We start from the raw sequence: 18,795 nt of genomic DNA, 5'->3' as shown, positions 1-18,795 counted from the left end.
CTTCAAATTCTTTGGAAGAGGGTGCATTGAGCTTCTTTTTATTTTCTTAAAAATCTTGTGCATCCCCTTATTGTATCTTAAGTGTACCCTTTCTTTTACACCAATTTCTTAGTACTTTTAGGATACTCTATCATAGTTTTCTTTTTGTTTCTTTCTCCAGGGAATGTGGTGTCATTTCTACATATATTTCCAATTATCTCTTCATTATAGCTTCATCTATGGCATCCTTTAAATTGAGATAATCATTGGTAATGTGGCCAACATCACTATGATGTTGATATTCAACCATGAGCTCCCTCTTCTATGGGTCAGATCGCATGAGTGGTAGAGTCCCCAATATCCTTTTATTTTCGTTGAGGATTTCTCCTTATGAAGCATTTAAAGAAGTGCAATGATGAAAGGAAATAAACAATACCCTTTTCAGGTGTTTTGGGTGTCAGTAGTTACAACATCCTACTGTGGCCTCGTCTTTTGTCTACTAGGTGAAGTGGCAATTTGACTGTCTCCTCATTTCATGTTTGTGTTGTCAAGTATAAAGTTATCCATGATCTTGAGACGATTCTCTTTCTTCTTCTCTTTCCTTTTGTTGCTTCCAGCTTCTTGGGGCTTTTTCTTAGGCATACTTCTAAAGTTGAACCCAAAAAATTCTGTTTTGGGCTTACAGATCCCAGTATTGTTAAACAGTAGGCCGAGAATCGTTCTTTTTTTTTTTTCACTAAGATAATATTCTTCCTCTTGATGGTTTGTTGGAGGTCGAAAGAAAACGGGTGAGCATGTTCACTACTTCATCATTGAAATTACAGATAAGAGGGATGATAAGACTCTATCTCATTGTTCTAATCCCAACCCTTAAATTCATTCCAATACTGGTCATAGAAGGGATTTTTTGTCTTCTTACTCCCGGTGACTATAACCTTCAAAGGGTAAGGATTAAAGACGTACTTTTTTTTTGTTAGATTCTCACAAACGACGCCAATTTTTATACAATGTGTTGGATAGTACAATAGGGGTGGTTCATGTCGTGAAGGGTATGAAGAGTTGCTAGAATGAGGGTTGTTCACACTATACGTTGTGTGGACAACTACTGATAGGATATTGATTTGAAAAGGTTGAGTTTTTAGCATAGTGTGTACTTTATATCCTATGATCTCTCTTACTCTAGTGTTCAGGAGAGGTATTGATAAAAAGGGGTTGGTTGGTCATGGGTCCCAGACATTGAGTTCCTTATCTTATAGGTGCAATGGTAAAGTGGTTAGCTAATGGTATTATTAAAATCGACTTTAAGAGACTAGACAAAGCGTTCATCAAGTTGAGATGTGATGGATAAATGGGTAACATCAAGAACTCCTTCTCATATATCTCTTCAAGATCGTCTATGTCCATTTGGCGTGATGAGATGTTTAGGTAAGGCATACTGCTCTTGTGGCAAGGCTACAAGGCTGAGTTTTGTCATGTTCCTTTAGTTGTGAAATAATCCTGTGAGGGGGTCCAAGGTGAGGGTATAACATATTTGACTTTCTAATAACATTATAAAAGTACAAAATCGATAAATTTATAAGTTAATAATTATAAAATTGTATTTTAACCCTTAAAATAATAAAAATTACAATTTAATCTTTCTAAAAACTGTAAAGCTATAAACTAATACAATATTAAAATAATATTTTAGCTCTTATAAAATTCATAATTCAATTTTGAGTACAAGGAAAAATTATATAAACTTAAAATTTAAAGATAAAATCATAAATCTTGTCATAGTATAGGGACTAAAGTCGCAATTAAACCGCTTCAGACGAAAGAAAGCATGACTCATAACAATTGCCAGCCAACCTATCTAAACAAGTCTATCTATAATAAGAAAATAAAACAAGTCCATCTATAATAAGAAAATGGAGGAGGAAATATTTTGCAGCATTTACTGGCCCTATGGGATCACACAGTCAGCGCCATACCAATACGACAATCTATAGTCGGCAATGGTGTTGACAGCACGCACTACAGAAAGTGGGAAAGTGCAAGGAAGTTGCCCTGGATGGCTTACGTTATCATTATTTATTTTTCATTAAATGTCCTCATTCTTCACTCAAGAAATTACCACGAAACTTCCATTTGAGCTAAGTTTCAACTACTCCTGCATTAAACAAAGGGTGGTTGTGGTTCCTATGAGTCAAACTATCCTTATTTCCTTCCCATCACGTTAAAGGCAATGCAATATTGTCGACGACAATGACCAACCTCTTTTTGGACGTGTAAGGAGCCTTGATTTCATCGTACAACTGTAGTGTTCGATTAAATTTTGGTTTAGTTCTATAAAATTTGATTCTTGCTCGGTTGATTTAGTAGCTATTTGATTTATTACGTTTGATTTTTAACCCTAAAATGCTTTGTAGAAACAAGAATTTTTAGACTAATGGGACAAGAAATTCCTCCTGGTTAATTACTTGCTTAGTTGGAAAATAGGATTTGATTGAAGTCAAGCCAAAATTTAGGGGTTTTTCTTCGTTGCATTAAAAACATCTTTCTATACTTGAATCTTGTTAGAGCTACAAAGTTTTTCCAAGGAAATTTTTGAAAATATTAATTGCATCAAATGTGTTTAAATTATTATTTAAATTTTAAATTGGTTCTAAACTTCAAAATATTTTAATTGAATTTTCAAATTATTAATATTATATTAATCGGGTTATTCTATCAATCTAGTCATCAATATTATTGCTAAAAGCTAGTTCTAATATGAGGTAAAACATATTTAGAACATATAAATCAAATTGTAAATATATGTGCAGACTATACAGATAGCGTCCTCAAAATTTATACGGCTATTTATTATTGTTGTTTTTAAAAAATGAGATTCAACATATTCATGGAGTAGGTAGATAAGTGTTTGTAACTTATTCTACATATTTTAAATATCAATTGTTTTAAATGTTTCTGTGTATCCTTTAAGTGGGTGGAGTTGTGTATTTATATGATATGATTGTTGTTCATGGATGTCAATACTATTCTACTATAGGTTTAACACATGAGATCTCGCATAAGGGTGTAACTCTTTTACGAGCACTTAGTATCATGCTAGCTTAATATGTGAACTGTGTAGAATTTGACCAGTTCCCATTCGGATTGTGGATCAGTAATAGTAAGTATTATAACAATCTACATTAAATTTAAATTGACATTTAATGCCGAAGCTAATAGCTAGACTAACCTAAGTGCTTAATTGATACGATATTATTTCAATTATTCAATTAAAATATATTTTAATTCAAGGATTAATTTAAAATTTGTAACATGGTCCAAAGATATTTGGGTGGAGATTAATGAAGAAAAGCAATGAAAACACAAAATGACTCAAGGGTTCTTCATTTCTGTTAAACACCAATCGTGGCATCATGATCGTGAAACTTGGTAGTGTGGTGGATCACATGTCTAATAGTATAAACCATTTCAATTTATATATATATATATATATATATATATATATATATATTGAAAATTCCATTTAAGTGTCTCAAAAATTTTAAAATTGTTCATTAAATCCTAAAATTTTTAAAATTTTAATTTAAATTTTTAAAACTTAATGTTAAAATTGATAATTGTTTTATTGGTGGAGAAGAAGAGATGGGCGGTAGGATATGGGCTAAAATAATTATTCCTTATGAGTCATCTATCAAATTATTTATTTAAAGGAAAATGAAATTGCTACTTGTGAGTTAAGTTGTCTTGCATGACAAATTCATTTCATATGTGCAAAAATGTATGATATCAAACTTTTGTCTTTGGCTAACCAATAAATATGAAATTGATTTTGTCTTGTATTATTAAAAAGAACAAAACCCAAGGGTAAAGGCAAACCGGCCATGTATCAGTTCTTTACTGGGTCCATGTTACTAAGATATATAAAGCATAAAATCAAGGCACTGATGATGATGATATGAACCTTCATAGGTTTTCAATAATGGCGGCTCTAGATAGTGACACAATCCATAAGATGATACACAAGTTAAAACTTAAAAAGAAACTTCAATTTTGCATTAAATCAATTATAAACCTAGCACCTATCAAAATATCACATGTGCATATATATGTATGGTGTTTAATAGTTACACAAATTTCTTCGTGAGTTCGATTTTAAAATCTTACTTAAACAATATCAAGCTCTTTAATATTCAACTTAACAAGAGTTAATACATATGTATATTACTATATCTAAGGCAAGAAATATGTTTAGGTGGTCAATTTGAATTTTATTTTTATAATTAATCGAAAATCCTCTTATTATGATTTAATTGATCGACTTTTATTATTTTAATTGGCCTAATCGAATGAATTTATCATCAACCAATTCGACTGTCTTAATTGATAAACTCTATATATTTATTATATAGAATAAATATATTTGAATTGGTTAGTTTAATGATAAATTTTAATAATTGATAATCAAGGTATAAAACTATCCTAATCGAGACATTAATCAATTTAGATTAAGATTTGTTATTAGTCTTTGTATTTTGTGAAAGTTGCGGATTTAATCAATATACTTTAATTTGATAAATTTTAGTCTCGATACTTTTTGAATTTGTCAATTTTAGTTCATGTACTTTTTCAAAATTTAAAATTTTAGTCTTGGCGCAAAAAGTAGTTGTTAAATTCTTTTGGTTAAATTGAATTACTAGTCTTGTACCATACATAAAGTTGTAGATTTAATCCATATTCTCAAATTTAATCATTCTAAGTTCTTATACTTTTCAAACCTAGAAATTTTAGTCTTGGCGCAAAATTTAACCTAATGAATTTAACAATTATCATTTGGAGGTGATTGAAATTGTAAAATTTAAAAAGTAGAAGAGTAAAAATGATCAAATTAAAATACAAAGATTATATCGACATCTTTTATAAAATATATGAACTAATAACAAAATTTAATCATTAATTTAACTAAAAAGTTAATCAAAATTGATTTAATAGACTTTTATCTTTTGGCTAAAGTATAAAATAACCGCCCAATTATGCCTGCATTCCTGTTTTAGTCACTAAACATTTGAATTCATTACTAGTTTGGTCACCCGCCGTTAAATTGATAACAAAAATCCCTTTTCTAACTGATATAATAACACATTTAGTCCTCAATACTTACTCTATCAATGTGATCCTAATTCAAAATAATTAGAAAGTATGAGGATCAAACTGATAGAATTTATAAATATGAAGGGTTAAATTTATTGAATTATTTAGAACTAAGACCAAATTGATAGAATTTATTAGTATTGGGGATTAAATGTGTTATTATACCAGTTAAAAAAAAACTTTCTATTACTAACTTAACAGCGAGTGACTAAAACGGAATAAATTAAAATGTTAATACCTAAATTAAAAATTTATAAAATTGAAAGAAGTGAATATTTTAATTATTTTAAGAGGTAAGAGAAAAATCTAAAAAAAATAGATATAAAAGTGGGAGAATGCCGCGTTTCCTATTAAGTGGGATCACCTTGTTTATTATATGTACATGATATATGAAAGTGGCAACCACTTTCTTTCTTTCTTTCGCTTATTAATTTAGGGTTGGCCACATGATCATCCAACCAATTACAACTAGCAATCAGCTTAATCATTTCCGCGTATTTTACACAAAATAAAGAAAGAAAGTACAAATAGTACAGCAGATTTCACAGAGATTATATTGTCCCCAATAATTTTCACACTTCATTTTAACTCCATTCTTAGTCTTTGATACACCAAAATGTGGGAAACCATTTTCTTCAGTCTTGTTTGCTAAAACACAAAACAGTAGCAATTTCTTTAGGCTAGTTTCAGGCTCCTTCTGCAGTTCTCACCTTTCTGCTCACAAAATCACTTCAACTAATGTTTATGTATTGTGAGATTGATGCAACGTATTACTTATTTTTAATTGAAGCAAAATGGTGCAATTGGGTCAAAATTATCTCTGCCTTCTATAATGTTTTTCAATGTTGAAGGTTACAAGCTTCTTTTGTAATTTTGCTCATATTGAACTGTGTTTTAATTTAAATTACAGTATAAAATACATTAATTATTAAAATTTTATATATTTTTAAAGTAAAATTTAAAGGTTAAATATCATTAAAATTAATTATAAAATAATTAGCTAAATAAACAATAAATAATTACATCAATAAAAATTTAAAATGTTTTGATACATATTATTTTATTAATAAAATATCCAAATAGATTGTTAAAATTCATCCAAATACGGTGTTATTATTTGTGAAAATAATACTTTGGCATTTTTAAAGGAATGACTTAACTATAAAAAATAAATAATATTTATCATTTTATATAATAAATAATTTTAAATGAATAAAAAATTATAAAAGATATTATGGCACACATTATTATTTTATTAAATAAAATTACAATGTCATATACTTTTAATAATTTCATAAAAATAAAATAATTTAAAATTTTTATTATATTTTATTTTAATATAATATTTTTAATAGTCATTTTTATTCTCAACTCATTATTATAATTACAGTTTAATCCAAACACATTTAATCTCATCACTATAATAATTAATCTCGATATTATTATTAATTTTAACCTCACCGAATATAAATTCACCGATGGTAACGAACTCTTAGTTGTCAAATAAATGGCATAGATAATGACTAGGGCCGAACCTGGTCAGTAACATGCTGCATGGGGCAAGGCCGGTTTGTTGACCAAACCTTACAATGCCACTTTATAAATTAGGCATTGTCTGTCTGTAGTTGAAAGAAATTCATTCTCTTATCAAAGCACAAAGCAGACTTCCAATTCAAGCATTTGTTCCAACTGGTTAAAGAAACCCAGCAACAACCATGTCTAGCAGTGGCGGCAATCAAATGTACGATTGCGGTACATTACTTTTCAAAGTCACCACCTCTGGCTTCACCACCGCTCAAAAGCGTTGGAGGATTGCCTATGCATCGATATATTCTGTGCGGGTAATGCTTTCTCTTGCCAAGGAGATAATATCGAAGAGAGGTATTGAACAACCCTCGATCATCTCGGATTTGCATCCTTACGTTGCGCTAGATGTTGAACCCTCGAGCTCTCCGCATTGGGGTGAAAAATTTTCATCTTCCTCCTTTGCTCCGAAAATTGATCGGAAGAGACTTGTGGAGACCGTGAAAGAAAAGGACTTGGTTTCTCTTCACCAGCTTGGAGGAGTCGAAGGCATTGCCGCTGCTCTTGGAACAAATCCTGAAAAGGGAATCCGAGATGATGATCGAGACGTTGTGAAAAGACAGGAGATGTTTGGTACCAATACTTACCACAAGCCACCTCCCAAAGGGTTACTGTATTTTGTCCTGGATGCTTTCAAGGACACCACAATTCTTATCCTCCTGGTCTGTGCTGCTCTTTCTCTTGGTTTTGGTATCAAAGAGCATGGTGCAGCAGAGGGTTGGTATGAAGGCGGAAGTATTTTCGTTGCCGTCTTTCTTGTGATTGTTGTCTCTGCACTCAGTAACTTCAGACAGGAGACTCAATTTGACAAGCTATCAAAAATAAGTAACAATATCAAAGTCGAAGTTGTTAGAGGTGGCCGCCGTCGACAAGTATCTATTTTTGATCTTGTTGTTGGAGATGTTGTCTTCCTGAAGATTGGAGATCAAATTCCAGCAGATGGGCTGTTCTTGGACGGTTATTCACTGCAAGTGGATGAATCGAGCATGACAGGAGAAAGTGACCATATGGAAGTAGATGCCACCAGGAACCCGTTCCTTTTTTCTGGTTCGAAAGTGGCAGATGGTTATGGTCAAATGCTTGTAGCATCCGTGGGAATGGATACTACATGGGGAGAAATGATGAGCTCGATAACCAGTGATAAAAACGAAAGAACTCCACTACAAGAACGACTTGACAGACTTACCTCTTCTATCGGAAAGGTAGGTCTTGCGGTTGCCTTTCTAGTCCTTGTAGTCTTATTAATTCGTTATTTCACTGGGAATACAGAAGATGACAATGGGAACACGGAGTATATTGGTAGCAAGACCAGCGTAGATGATATCTTAAATGCTGTTGTTCGTATAGTTTCGGCTGCAGTAACTATTGTGGTAGTTGCAATTCCGGAAGGTCTACCATTGGCTGTCACTCTTACACTTGCTTACTCAATGAAAAGAATGATGGCTGATCAGGCAATGGTTAGAAAACTTTCAGCTTGTGAAACGATGGGCTCAGCTACCATCATTTGTACTGACAAAACTGGAACCTTGACACTAAACCAGATGAAGGTAACCCAGTTTTGGCTCGGCCAAGAGTCCATCAAGGAAGATCATTCCAACATCATTGACCACGCTGTTCTTGAATTATTCTACCAAGGTGTTGGTTTGAACACAACTGGTAGTGTTTGCAAACCCGTCTCCGGATCCCTACCTGAATTTTGTGGCAGTCCAACAGAAAAGGCGATTCTTTCTTGGGCTGTCTTAGGTTTGGATCTGGATATGGAAAAATTGAAGCAAAAATACAGCATTCTCCATGTTGAAACTTTCAACTCGGAGAAAAAGAGAAGTGGGGTTTCAGTAAGGAGAAAAACAGATGAAACTCTTCATGTACACTGGAAAGGAGCTGCAGAAATAATCGTAGCCATGTGCTCAGACTATTATGAGAGCAATGGGGGCATAAGGTCCATGGATGAAGACCAAAGGAGCAGAATTGAAACAATAATCCAAAGTATGGCCGCTAGTAGCTTACGATGCATTGCTTTTGCTCATAAGCAAGTCTCACAAAAAGAGATGGAATGTGTTGATGATAGCGAAAAGACACATCAAAGAATAAAAGAAGATGGTCTAACCTTGCTAGGGATAGTTGGTTTGAAGGATCCATGTCGCCCAGGTGTCAAAAAAGCTGTGGAAGCTTGTAAATCTGCAGGGGTGGACATCAAAATGATTACTGGAGACAATATTTTCACAGCAAAAGCTATAGCTGCAGAATGTGGAATTCTAGGAGCAGATTACAATGAAGAAAGTGGACAAGCTATAGAAGGTATTGAATTTCGAAATTACACACCTGAAGAGAGAATGGAGAAGATCGGGAAGATCAAGGTGATGGCAAGGTCCTCTCCATTTGACAAGCTTCTGATGGTACAGTGCTTGAAACAGAAAGGTGATGTAGTTGCGGCCACAGGTGATGGCACTAATGATGCTCTTGCGCTAAAAGAAGCCGATATTGGACTTTCGATGGGCATTCAAGGCACTGAGGTGGCAAAGGAGAGCTCAGACATTGTCATATTGGATGATAATTTCAGCTCAGTTGCCACAGTTTTAAGATGGGGAAGATGTGTATATAACAACATACAGAAATTCATTCAATTTCAGCTTACCGTTAATGTTGCTGCTCTTGTAATTAACTTCATTGCAGCAGTTTCTGCTGGTGAGGTTCCCTTGACAGCCGTTCAATTGCTGTGGGTAAACCTCATCATGGACACCTTAGGTGCTCTAGCCCTTGCAACAGATAGGCCCACCAAGGAACTAATGAAGAAGCCGCCCGTCGGTCGAACTGAGCCCCTCATTACTAATGTCATGTGGAGGAATCTTTTAGCCCAAGCAGTATACCAGATAGCTATTCTCTTGATCTTGCAATTTAGAGGTGAATCTATGTTCAATGTGCCTAAGAGGGTAAAGGACACACTGATTTTCAATACTTTCGTTCTCTGCCAAGTTTTCAACGAATTCAACGCAAGGAAGTTGGAGAAGCAAAACGTCTTCCAAGGCATTCTTCAGAACAGATTGTTTCTGGGAATCGTGGGCATAACCATCATTCTTCAGGTGGTTATGGTGGAATTTCTAAAGAAGTTTGCAGATACTGAGAGATTGGAACTATGGCAGTGGGGGGTTTGTATCTTATTCGCAGCTTTCTCATGGCCAATTGCATGGGTTGTGAAGCTCATACCTGTTTCGGACAAACCCTTCTTCAGTTATCTCAAGCGATCAAAATCATCTTCACAATTAAATAAGTCATCTACCACAAGAAACCTTCAATCTGCAGGCATGGAACTAGAAGTGCAATAAGATCATGTTCTGAAAGAACAAGGATGTAAGTTCAAAATCACTTCACTGACACAAAGGACAACATAAGGAGATCATGATTCTAGATTTCGTATACTTTAAGAGCTACTAACTTATATTTATGTATGTATATGTAAAATGACTTTTCTGATAAAGGCCTTGGAACCATTGGTCCCAGATTCAATCTAACCTCATGGAGCTTTGCTCTTATCTTTACCTAGGATGTTTCTAGTTCCATGCCAATTGTTAGTTGACCCTTTAGTAATGGCTTATTCCTTTCTAAATCTGAAACAGGATCATATGTGCTACCTATTGTACTTATTCTCGTAAAAATAAAATACCCTTAATGTATCTACCTAGAGTCTCTTCCATTATTCTACTATCAAGCATTTGAAATCTGTAATAAAGTCGGCAGTTCTCTACAGACAAGCTACCTAAAATGATCCTCCGAACAAAATAGTTTTGCATTTGTAGCTTTAATAGACACAATCGAGCACTGTGTTTCAACAGACGCTTCTCTAACTGGAAGAAAATTTGTTGGGTTAAAAGCAGCAGAATGGTTTTTTATGGAGTGGTGGGTTTGATGTGAAGAGAGACAGAGAGAGAAAAAAAATGATTGAATTTGGTTCTACAAATGGACATTCTAACAATGAAGCAAAGGAAATACAAATGAAAAAGAGAGAAATTATCATTCTCTGGAGGTAAATGAAGAGGTCTGTTGAGAGCTTTAAAATCTAAACAGTGACAAAAAGGAAAGGAAAGCAAAAATCGCCGAGACCCAATGAGCGAGAGGGTATTTCAGTGGAGTAACGATGTGAGAAACTGATATACACATAATATATATATGTATATATATATTAAGTGGCAACTGGGGAAGCTTCCTCAGCTAGGACCCGCCTTTTTTAAGACATGAAACTGGAAACTTGTTATAAAAGGTTGCTCATTTCTCAAGTTCTTTTCAATTTTTTTTCATGTACCTATAACATCCACGTATAATTCTAACCTGCAATGAATTGTTCACTTTGATTCATTGGACGTTGCTATTTTGTTCATAAAAACGTTTTGAAAGTTAAAGTTGAAGAAGGCGAGATTCATAACTACTCTTTAAGACCAAAACACAAGACATGTCCAACTTGTGCACGGTTATCCATTTCGAGTACAAGTTGTGGCATGGTGGAGAGGATTTTCATCGCAAGGCACTTTTTTCCCGTTGGAGCCTTTTGGTCCATTTCCTCCCTCTCCATTAACATGTTCACTTTCATAATCCATCATCACTTTCTATTTAGCACAAGCAGCCACCTGCGGCACGGCAGAGCGATGAAGATTGTGTTAAATGCTGACCAGAGATTATCATCAAGCAGATTCACTGCATTTTCATGAGGCAAATTTTGTGAAGGTATTGATTTATTCTAGTGGAAACAAAACATTTAAAATATCTACATTCAATATGAATTCATTGTTTCCAGTCGTGTTAAAATCATAATATACAACAATAATGAATCAGCCATGCAATGAGCGAAAACAGGAGTCAATATGATTACATATTCATCCCCATTTTAGGCACTTCTTCTAGCATGGCGCATGCAATTTCCATCCAAAACAGGGGTATATTAGTAATATCTTGCAATTGAATCATTATTGGCAATCTTGATAGCAGCTTTGGCATATCAGCCTTCGAAATGGGGCGCTGCCACCAGGGTAATGATCATAATTCTATTCGCTCTTAGCAGATTTGAACCAGAACGAATGACATAAAGAAAAATGGCTTGATCAACTGAGAATGATTCCAATACCTTCAGCAAGAAGAATGTCGAAAAGTCCAATTCAAATAATTGGATGTAACATTCACCAGAAATCCCCACAAGAACAAACCCCATCCTCAAAATGGTGAAATCTATTGGCATCCCTCACAAGTAGTTCCCGTCCAAAGAGTTTAGAGACTAACTTACAGAAAGTATGGCAATCACCACAGACACGTAGATTCTTTGTAACCCGAATGGGGGTTTGCTCAGCAGTCTTGAGCAGACCATATGCAATGGCTAATCTTTCACTGTGCCCATATAGCATCTTAACTTTCTCATTTTCCTCCACATTGTGCAAAACAAACTTTGTTTGAGCTATATAACCTCCTTCCTTCTCCAGTTTTTCTGTGATTTGATCCAATTTCTTGGTTATATGATGACACTCTGGATGACACTTGTCTCTTGCCATGAAAGTATGAATCCCGTTCCCCACCTCAATCCAACTACATCCAGGACTTTTCTTCAGGCCTCGCTCCTTCATTCTACTTCTAATTTTTTCAGCATCTTTACATCTTCCTTTAGCTGAAAAGACATTAGAAACAAGCACATAATGTCCGGGATTTGTGGACCCTAACTCCAAAAGTTTCTGCACTGCAATTTCTCCTAGTTCTTGATTTGAGTGTACTTGGCAAGCCTGAAGGAGTGCACACCAAATTTCAGCAGTAGGTGCCATCTGCATGCTTTTCACAAATTCAAATGCCTCTTCTAAGCAATTTGCCCGACCAAGGAGATCAACCAGACAAGCATAGTGCTCTGGCCATGGTTCCAATTGATATTCATATTTCATGATCTCAAAAAATTGTCTACCTTCAGCAGTCAGTCCTGAATGGCTGCAAGCATATAGAACTGACAAAAACGCTACATGATCTGGAGTGAGATTTTCCTTCATCTTATTGAATAAATCAATGGCAACTTTTCCATGGCCATGCATTCCATATGCATTTATCATGCTTGTCCATAGGACTAAATCTTTACTTTGAATAGACTTAAATATTGTGTGTGCATTCTCAACCATTCCACATCGAGAATACATATCCACAAGAGAGCTGGCAATTGATCCTTCGGAGAAGTTATGCCTAATAATAAAGCCATGGATTTCTTTCCCATACTTCAAGGCAGACAAACTGGAAGCAGCAGAGAGTGCACTTTTTAATGCAATAGAATCAGGGTGAATATTAGTTTTGTTTAGGATATGGAACAGTTCAAGAGCTTCATTAGCAAGCCCATTGTGGACATATGCAGAAATCATGCTTGTCCAAGACACAACATCTTTAAACTGGATTGACTCAAATGTTTGCACAGCATAGTCTATGTTTCCACATTCTCCATATACATCAACAATCATGTTTTGCAGCACAACATCAGACAGGCCTCTTCTCATAATATAACCATGAATTTCTTTCACTTGGGACACACACGCCAGTTCACTACAAGCCAGCAGTATACTACCTATCATCATGGGATCAACATCAATATCTATTAATTGTACTTCTCGGAACAATTCAAAAGCCTTTAAAGCATAACTGTTTTGTGCATAGCCAGCAATGACAGTAGTCCAAGAAATTAAATCTTTATCGGGCATCCTATTAAAAGCATAGCCCATGTAGTTCACACAAGAACACTTTGCATACATATCTATAAGAGTATTTCCAACCTGCAAGTCTAAATCAAATCCAATTTTTATTGCATAAGCATGCAATTCCATACCATTCAATAGGTAACCCATTCGCCCACAAGCTACCAAGATGCTTATTACTGTAACCTGGTCAGGTTTTTCACCAGCATTCTGAAAATCATGGAAGAAATGCAAAGCCTCACTGCACATACCATTTTGGATAAACCCAGTAAGCACAGAATTCCAGGCTACTTTATCCTTTTCTTCCAATTTGTTAAAAGTTCTTACAGCCTCACTCATCTTACAACATCTGACATACATAGCAACCAAAGCACCAGCAACATAAGCATCAAGAAGCTGAGCTGATTTCAACACAGCAGCATGTATCTCCTTACCTAATTTCCTAAAGGAATAATCTCCACAAGCCTGAAGACAAGCAACAGCAGTGTAAGTATTAGAGTCAAGACCAGCCTTTTGCATTTCCCTGAAAAGTTCCAATGCTTCCATAGATCTTCCATTTGAAGAATATGCTGAAATTATAGAATTCCATGAAACTACATCGTCTTTTTGATCTATTCTCCCGAATAATCTCCTTGCTCCAAAAAGATCATCACATTTGGCATACATAGCAACTAAAGAATTGACAACACAAACAGTAGAATCATACCCAAACTTGACAGCCAGACCATGAATTTCAGCCCCTAAATAGAGATTTTTTAGCAAACCACTAGCTTTAAGCAGAGAAGGAAAACTATAAGCATCAAGAGGAACTCCCAAAACCCGCATTTCTTTATAGGTTTGAAGAACTTCAAAAGGTTTCCCATTTGAAACATAAGCTCCAATCATAGCATTCCAAGTAAAAATACTTCGTTGACCTATTTGATCAAACACTTTCTCCGCATTCCGAACTGACCCGCATTTTCCATACATAAACACAACCTTAGTAGCTAAAAACACGGATTCGGAGACGGAACAAGACTTTATCATGTGGGCGTGAATTTGTAGCCCCTGAGAAAGAGCTTTCTTTTGAGCACAAAGTTCAAGAACCGGGGCATAAGTCTCGTCCGGGTGATCATTGGATGAAACTGGTAGCGATTGAAATGCTTCCTTGAGGTTTCCTCGAAGGCAAATATCCTTTAAAGTATGGGTTTGGATGGGTTTACGAGAAAAAGATGGGATTTTGAGAGTAGGGTTTATTTGTGTTTGGATTAACATAGGGGGGTGAGCGAAAATTGAAGAGCAATTATTAGTGTGCAGATGAACCAAAGAAGCGGGCATTAGAGGGCAAGTGCAGGACAGGACGACGCTCAGTGTAAGATAAGACTGCAGTCGCATGATCAATGGTATTGTTATGGAAAAACATTTCGAATTGATTAATATAATAAATAATAACTAAAGACATCTCAAGCCGTCTTAGCTCAGCCGATAGAGTGCGTGGCTTTTAACCACGTGGTCGTGGGTTCGATTCCGACAGACGGCGTTTTGTTGATAATTTCATCAGCTCAATTTTACTTTTTCTTGTTGTCTTTCAAGATCTGGTCACGTGGAGAAGAGAAAAAGGAAAAAATAGAACATTCTTTGAGGGTTTTTTTATTTTATTTTTTTTATGTTTAAAGTAAGGGTTAATATTTAGTATATTGGTAGTGTATTTTTTTATTTTATAAATAGTTTTAAAAAGTTATTATGTGTTTCTTTTTTAAATATAATTTTTTAATATTTCACTATATTTTATAGGACACTTCTCAACTCCCTAATCTTACTTGTGAAGTACAAAAACTTCACTACTAGTGTATCAAATATTTTCTTTTAAAGTATTAGGGTGAATTAAAAGAATAGCCATCCAACTATATCTTTAGTTCTATTTTAGCCAACCACTCAATTTTTCGAAATTAAATATTCTAATCACTCTCCAATTAGATGTTGTTATTAAACGAGTGATGAAGAACTGATGTTGGCCATTTTTATTGGCTTAATAACAAATTTAGCCTTAAAATGTTTACACATTCTATCAACTTGATTCTAAATCTAAAAAACTCAACAAATAGTCCTCAATGTTTACAAAAATTTGTCCTTTTAGTTCAAAGTCTAAAAATTCAATAAATTTAGTCTCAAATTTACAAAATTTGTCAATTTAGTTTGTAATAGCCCTCACCCAATCCAAGTAAAAGATGTTACATTTAAACATTAAACTCACCACTTAAACATATTCTTGTTTCATTATAATCAAGGTAACTTATAGAACAAAACATTATTATTTATACATAATTCACTTTTTTTTTACTAATAAACCTAAGTACATGCTAAACTAAATCCAAAATATATATACCAAATTGCTTGAACTTGAAGCTGAGGAGTGATGTGATTCAAACTGAAGTAGCAATCCTCGACTCTTTTCAAAACTTATCTATCACCTATGCATTTAAAACAAATGCGTTAAGCTACGTGAATAGCTAGTAAGTACTCAACTGGATTCAATCTTACCATTTTGATATATATACAATTCAAGTAAAATTTGAATAATATTTATTCACATAGTTTCTTTCACTAATATGCTTAAAATTTCAATTCATTTTCCAAAACATAAAATCATTTAAATTAATTTTCTAACTTATAGTTTTTACTTTAATACATATAGTCACTAATCAACTTTCACATTCACATAAATCTTTGTCTCATGTCACAAACATAACATAAACTCTTAAGTCACATGTTTCACTTAATACGTAATTCACATGTATTACTAAAACACATATATCATTATAACACTTTTACTTAATTCACATGTATTACTGAAACACATATATCATTATAACACTTTTACTTTCACATAACACTTTTGCAGTCCTTAGTGAGTCTTAAAAAATTTCAATAATTTCGATACATTAGGTCAAAACAGAACTCTTGACCTTTAATGGAACTCTAATAACAAAACTCCATTAAACACATCACATAACCCACTTCTCCTCTCCTAATCCCCTTTGTTCAACCCTAAAATCATTTCATTATCATGTATCATATTTCCTCTAAGTTCACTAATGCATTTATTCACATATCACTTTCATATAACATACTTGAATATCACAAATATATCACTTTGTATCATATGACTTATTTACTTTGAATCACACAAACACATTTACTACATTTTTATTTCACATATTCACTTTATTCATAATTCATAAAAATACAAACATAACATATATTCACACCATTTCACACTTTAGATTTCAATTCACTATCATTAAGCACTTTACTTTCTTATAACACTTTACTTAAATATTTTGTTTCATTATTTTAGCACACATAGTAATTTTTGAACATTTTACATTTTAGTCCTTAAATTCATGAAAATTCAATAATTATTATGTAACAACCTGCTTTCAAAGAAAATAGGAACAGTGGTTTCGGGACTACAAATTTGACATCTAAAAAATTATTTTATTATTATTTTAATGTCTACAACATGTTAGTGGTGTTGTATAAAAGTTTCGTGAAGAAATTTTATTGTTTGTATTTTTAATTTGATAAAAAGGATTAAATTTGCATAAAGTGCAAAACTTGTGTTCTATTAGAGAAGGTGTCAATTTAACATGAAGTTAGAATATAACTGGCCTTAACTGGTAATTAGACCATTAAGATAAATAGTGGACGAAGATGAACTTTTTTTTTTCATAGTTTTAAAGGTTATTACTTAAGGTTAATTAAGTAAATAATAAATCAACTTAAAATAAAAATGAATAAAAGAAGAATTTCTTCTTCTACAAAAAAAAAAAAAACTAGGGCAAGACACCATTTTTGAGCATTCAACATTTGGCCAACATTCCTAGTGCATGTAAGTGCATTTTTGCTCGATTTTTAATGATTTATATGTTTTTGGAGTCGTTATAGCTTAATCTAGCTAGCCTAGGGACTAATTAGCAAAATTGTTAAAAGTCTAGGATTTTACCATGAATGTATGTTGGTTGTTTTTGATGTTTAAAGGATGAAAATGAATATTTGATGATATTTGAGCAACTTTTGTATACGAATTTTTGATGAAATTGTCAATTAAGGATTTTATTTTAAAAAAATAGAAAAATATTCATGGTGAAAATGTGAAATAAATGAAATAAAGGGATTGCTATGGACTAAGTTAATATTCGCCTAGCATGGTGTGGATTAAATTGCATGAATTTTCATTTTCATGAGATAGGGACTAAATTGCATTGAATTCAAAATTACAGGGACAAAAGTATAAATTTTCCAAAATATGATTTTTCCAAAATATGATTTTTGGATTTAATTGTTTAGAATGAATTTTGAATGAATTAAATTTGATTATATAGATCAAGAAAAGTAATGTACGAATTTAGATCGGGAAAAAGAAAAAGTATTGGATTAATCAATCGTTTTTTTCTGTACGTGTTTGAGGTAAGTTCGTATATTTAATTAGCATTAAATTATGTTCGATTTAAATACTTTTATGTTATATTCTTCGCATTATGACTCTACGGAAATATCCAACGAAGTTTTGGTGATTTTCGGATCCCATTTGAGCCTTAGGAATATATAGGATACAAATGACATGTCATTAGGGGTTACCGTGTTCTAGGTGCTGGTCTCGTACGTCCTATCGGTGGCTGAGTTTTCGGCATATGTTACGGTTACTTGACAGCTTGTATGAGCAGCACCATGTAGCTATGTCTTGACTGACAGCTTGTGTGAGCAGACCCATTTATGGCTCAAGAAAGAACATTGATATGAGATATGAGTTAGAATGGTTTGACCACATTTGGGCACTTAGTGTGCGAGATTCCTGTGTATCCGATACTATTTTAGTGGTTCAATGAGTATACAAAAAGTGAACCATCGGTATAAGCATTGACTTATAATATCACGAAAGCATGGGAAAGTTATGATAAGATATTGATTAAAAATCTTTAGTATGTTTACAATAGAAGGAATGTTTTCATGGAAAGCTTAATGAAACTCTTTGTCGTATAATGAGTTTGGTTAATTTATATGCTAATTATACTTGTGAATTGTTGTTGGTGCTTAGGCTTGTGCCAAGCAATGTTAGATATGTTCACTATTTGCTTTTATGCTTTTATAATGAAATGGTAAGTAATGTTAATGATTTATGAACTTACTAAGCATTTTATGCTTACTTGTGTGATTTTTCTCTTATAATTCTAGTTAATCGGAGGTTCGTGCGGTTTGGAAGATAGTTGGAGATCCATCACACTATCCATTGGTTATATCGGTATATTTTGAAGATTTTGAATCATGGTTATAATGTCATGTATAGGTGTTTTGTTCAATGAATTTAGCCATTATGTGTGGCTTGTATATATGTTATTTTGGTTGATAA

At 33.5% G+C, this 18,795-nt stretch overlaps 2 protein-coding genes and 1 non-coding gene across 4 annotated transcripts; 2 read left to right on the top strand and 1 right to left on the bottom strand.

The window, feature by feature from the left end:
- Window positions 1–6,630: 6,630 nt before the first annotated feature.
- Window positions 6,631–10,457, top strand: LOC108470073 (calcium-transporting ATPase 12, plasma membrane-type-like). The gene has a single exon (XM_017771274.2). The coding sequence runs from the start codon at window positions 6,840–6,842 to the stop codon at window positions 10,029–10,031; it is 3,192 nt and encodes a 1,063-aa protein (XP_017626763.1). The 5' UTR covers window positions 6,631–6,839; the 3' UTR covers window positions 10,032–10,457.
- A 476-nt stretch (window positions 10,458–10,933) lies between these two features.
- LOC108468027 (pentatricopeptide repeat-containing protein At3g63370, chloroplastic) lies at window positions 10,934–14,790 on the bottom strand. Of its 2 annotated transcripts, XR_001868955.2 has the most exons (2): window positions 11,822–14,790; window positions 10,934–11,327 (listed from the first exon to the last, which is right to left on the bottom strand). XR_001868955.2 is itself a non-coding variant. In XM_017768877.2 (1 exon), exon 1 carries the CDS (start codon window positions 14,778–14,780, stop codon window positions 11,874–11,876), a length of 2,907 nt encoding a protein of 968 aa, XP_017624366.2. In that variant the 5' UTR covers window positions 14,781–14,790; the 3' UTR covers window positions 11,432–11,873. The 2 variants fall into 2 exon arrangements, 1 of the variants encoding a protein (XP_017624366.2); XM_017768877.2 differs by lacking the exon at window positions 10,934–11,327 and having other exon boundaries at window positions 11,432–14,790.
- Window positions 14,791–14,852: 62 nt separating this feature from the next.
- TRNAK-UUU (transfer RNA lysine (anticodon UUU)) lies at window positions 14,853–14,925 on the top strand. The gene has a single exon. It is a non-coding gene; the product is annotated as a tRNA-Lys (tRNA).
- The last annotated feature ends 3,870 nt before the right edge of the window (window positions 14,926–18,795 follow it).

This window comes from Gossypium arboreum, chromosome 8 (assembly GCF_025698485.1).
Source record: "Gossypium arboreum isolate Shixiya-1 chromosome 8, ASM2569848v2, whole genome shotgun sequence".
Taxonomy (NCBI): Eukaryota; Viridiplantae; Streptophyta; class Magnoliopsida; order Malvales; family Malvaceae; genus Gossypium; species Gossypium arboreum.
This window is presented reverse-complemented; position numbering and strand designations above follow the sequence as displayed.

Coding starts and splice junctions, on each gene's coding strand:
- LOC108470073 (XM_017771274.2), top strand. CDS start 6,840: ATGTCTAGCAGTGGCGGCAATCAAATGTACGATTGCGGTACATTACTT.
- LOC108468027 (XM_017768877.2), bottom strand. CDS start 14,780: ATGCGACTGCAGTCTTATCTTACACTGAGCGTCGTCCTGTCCTGCACT.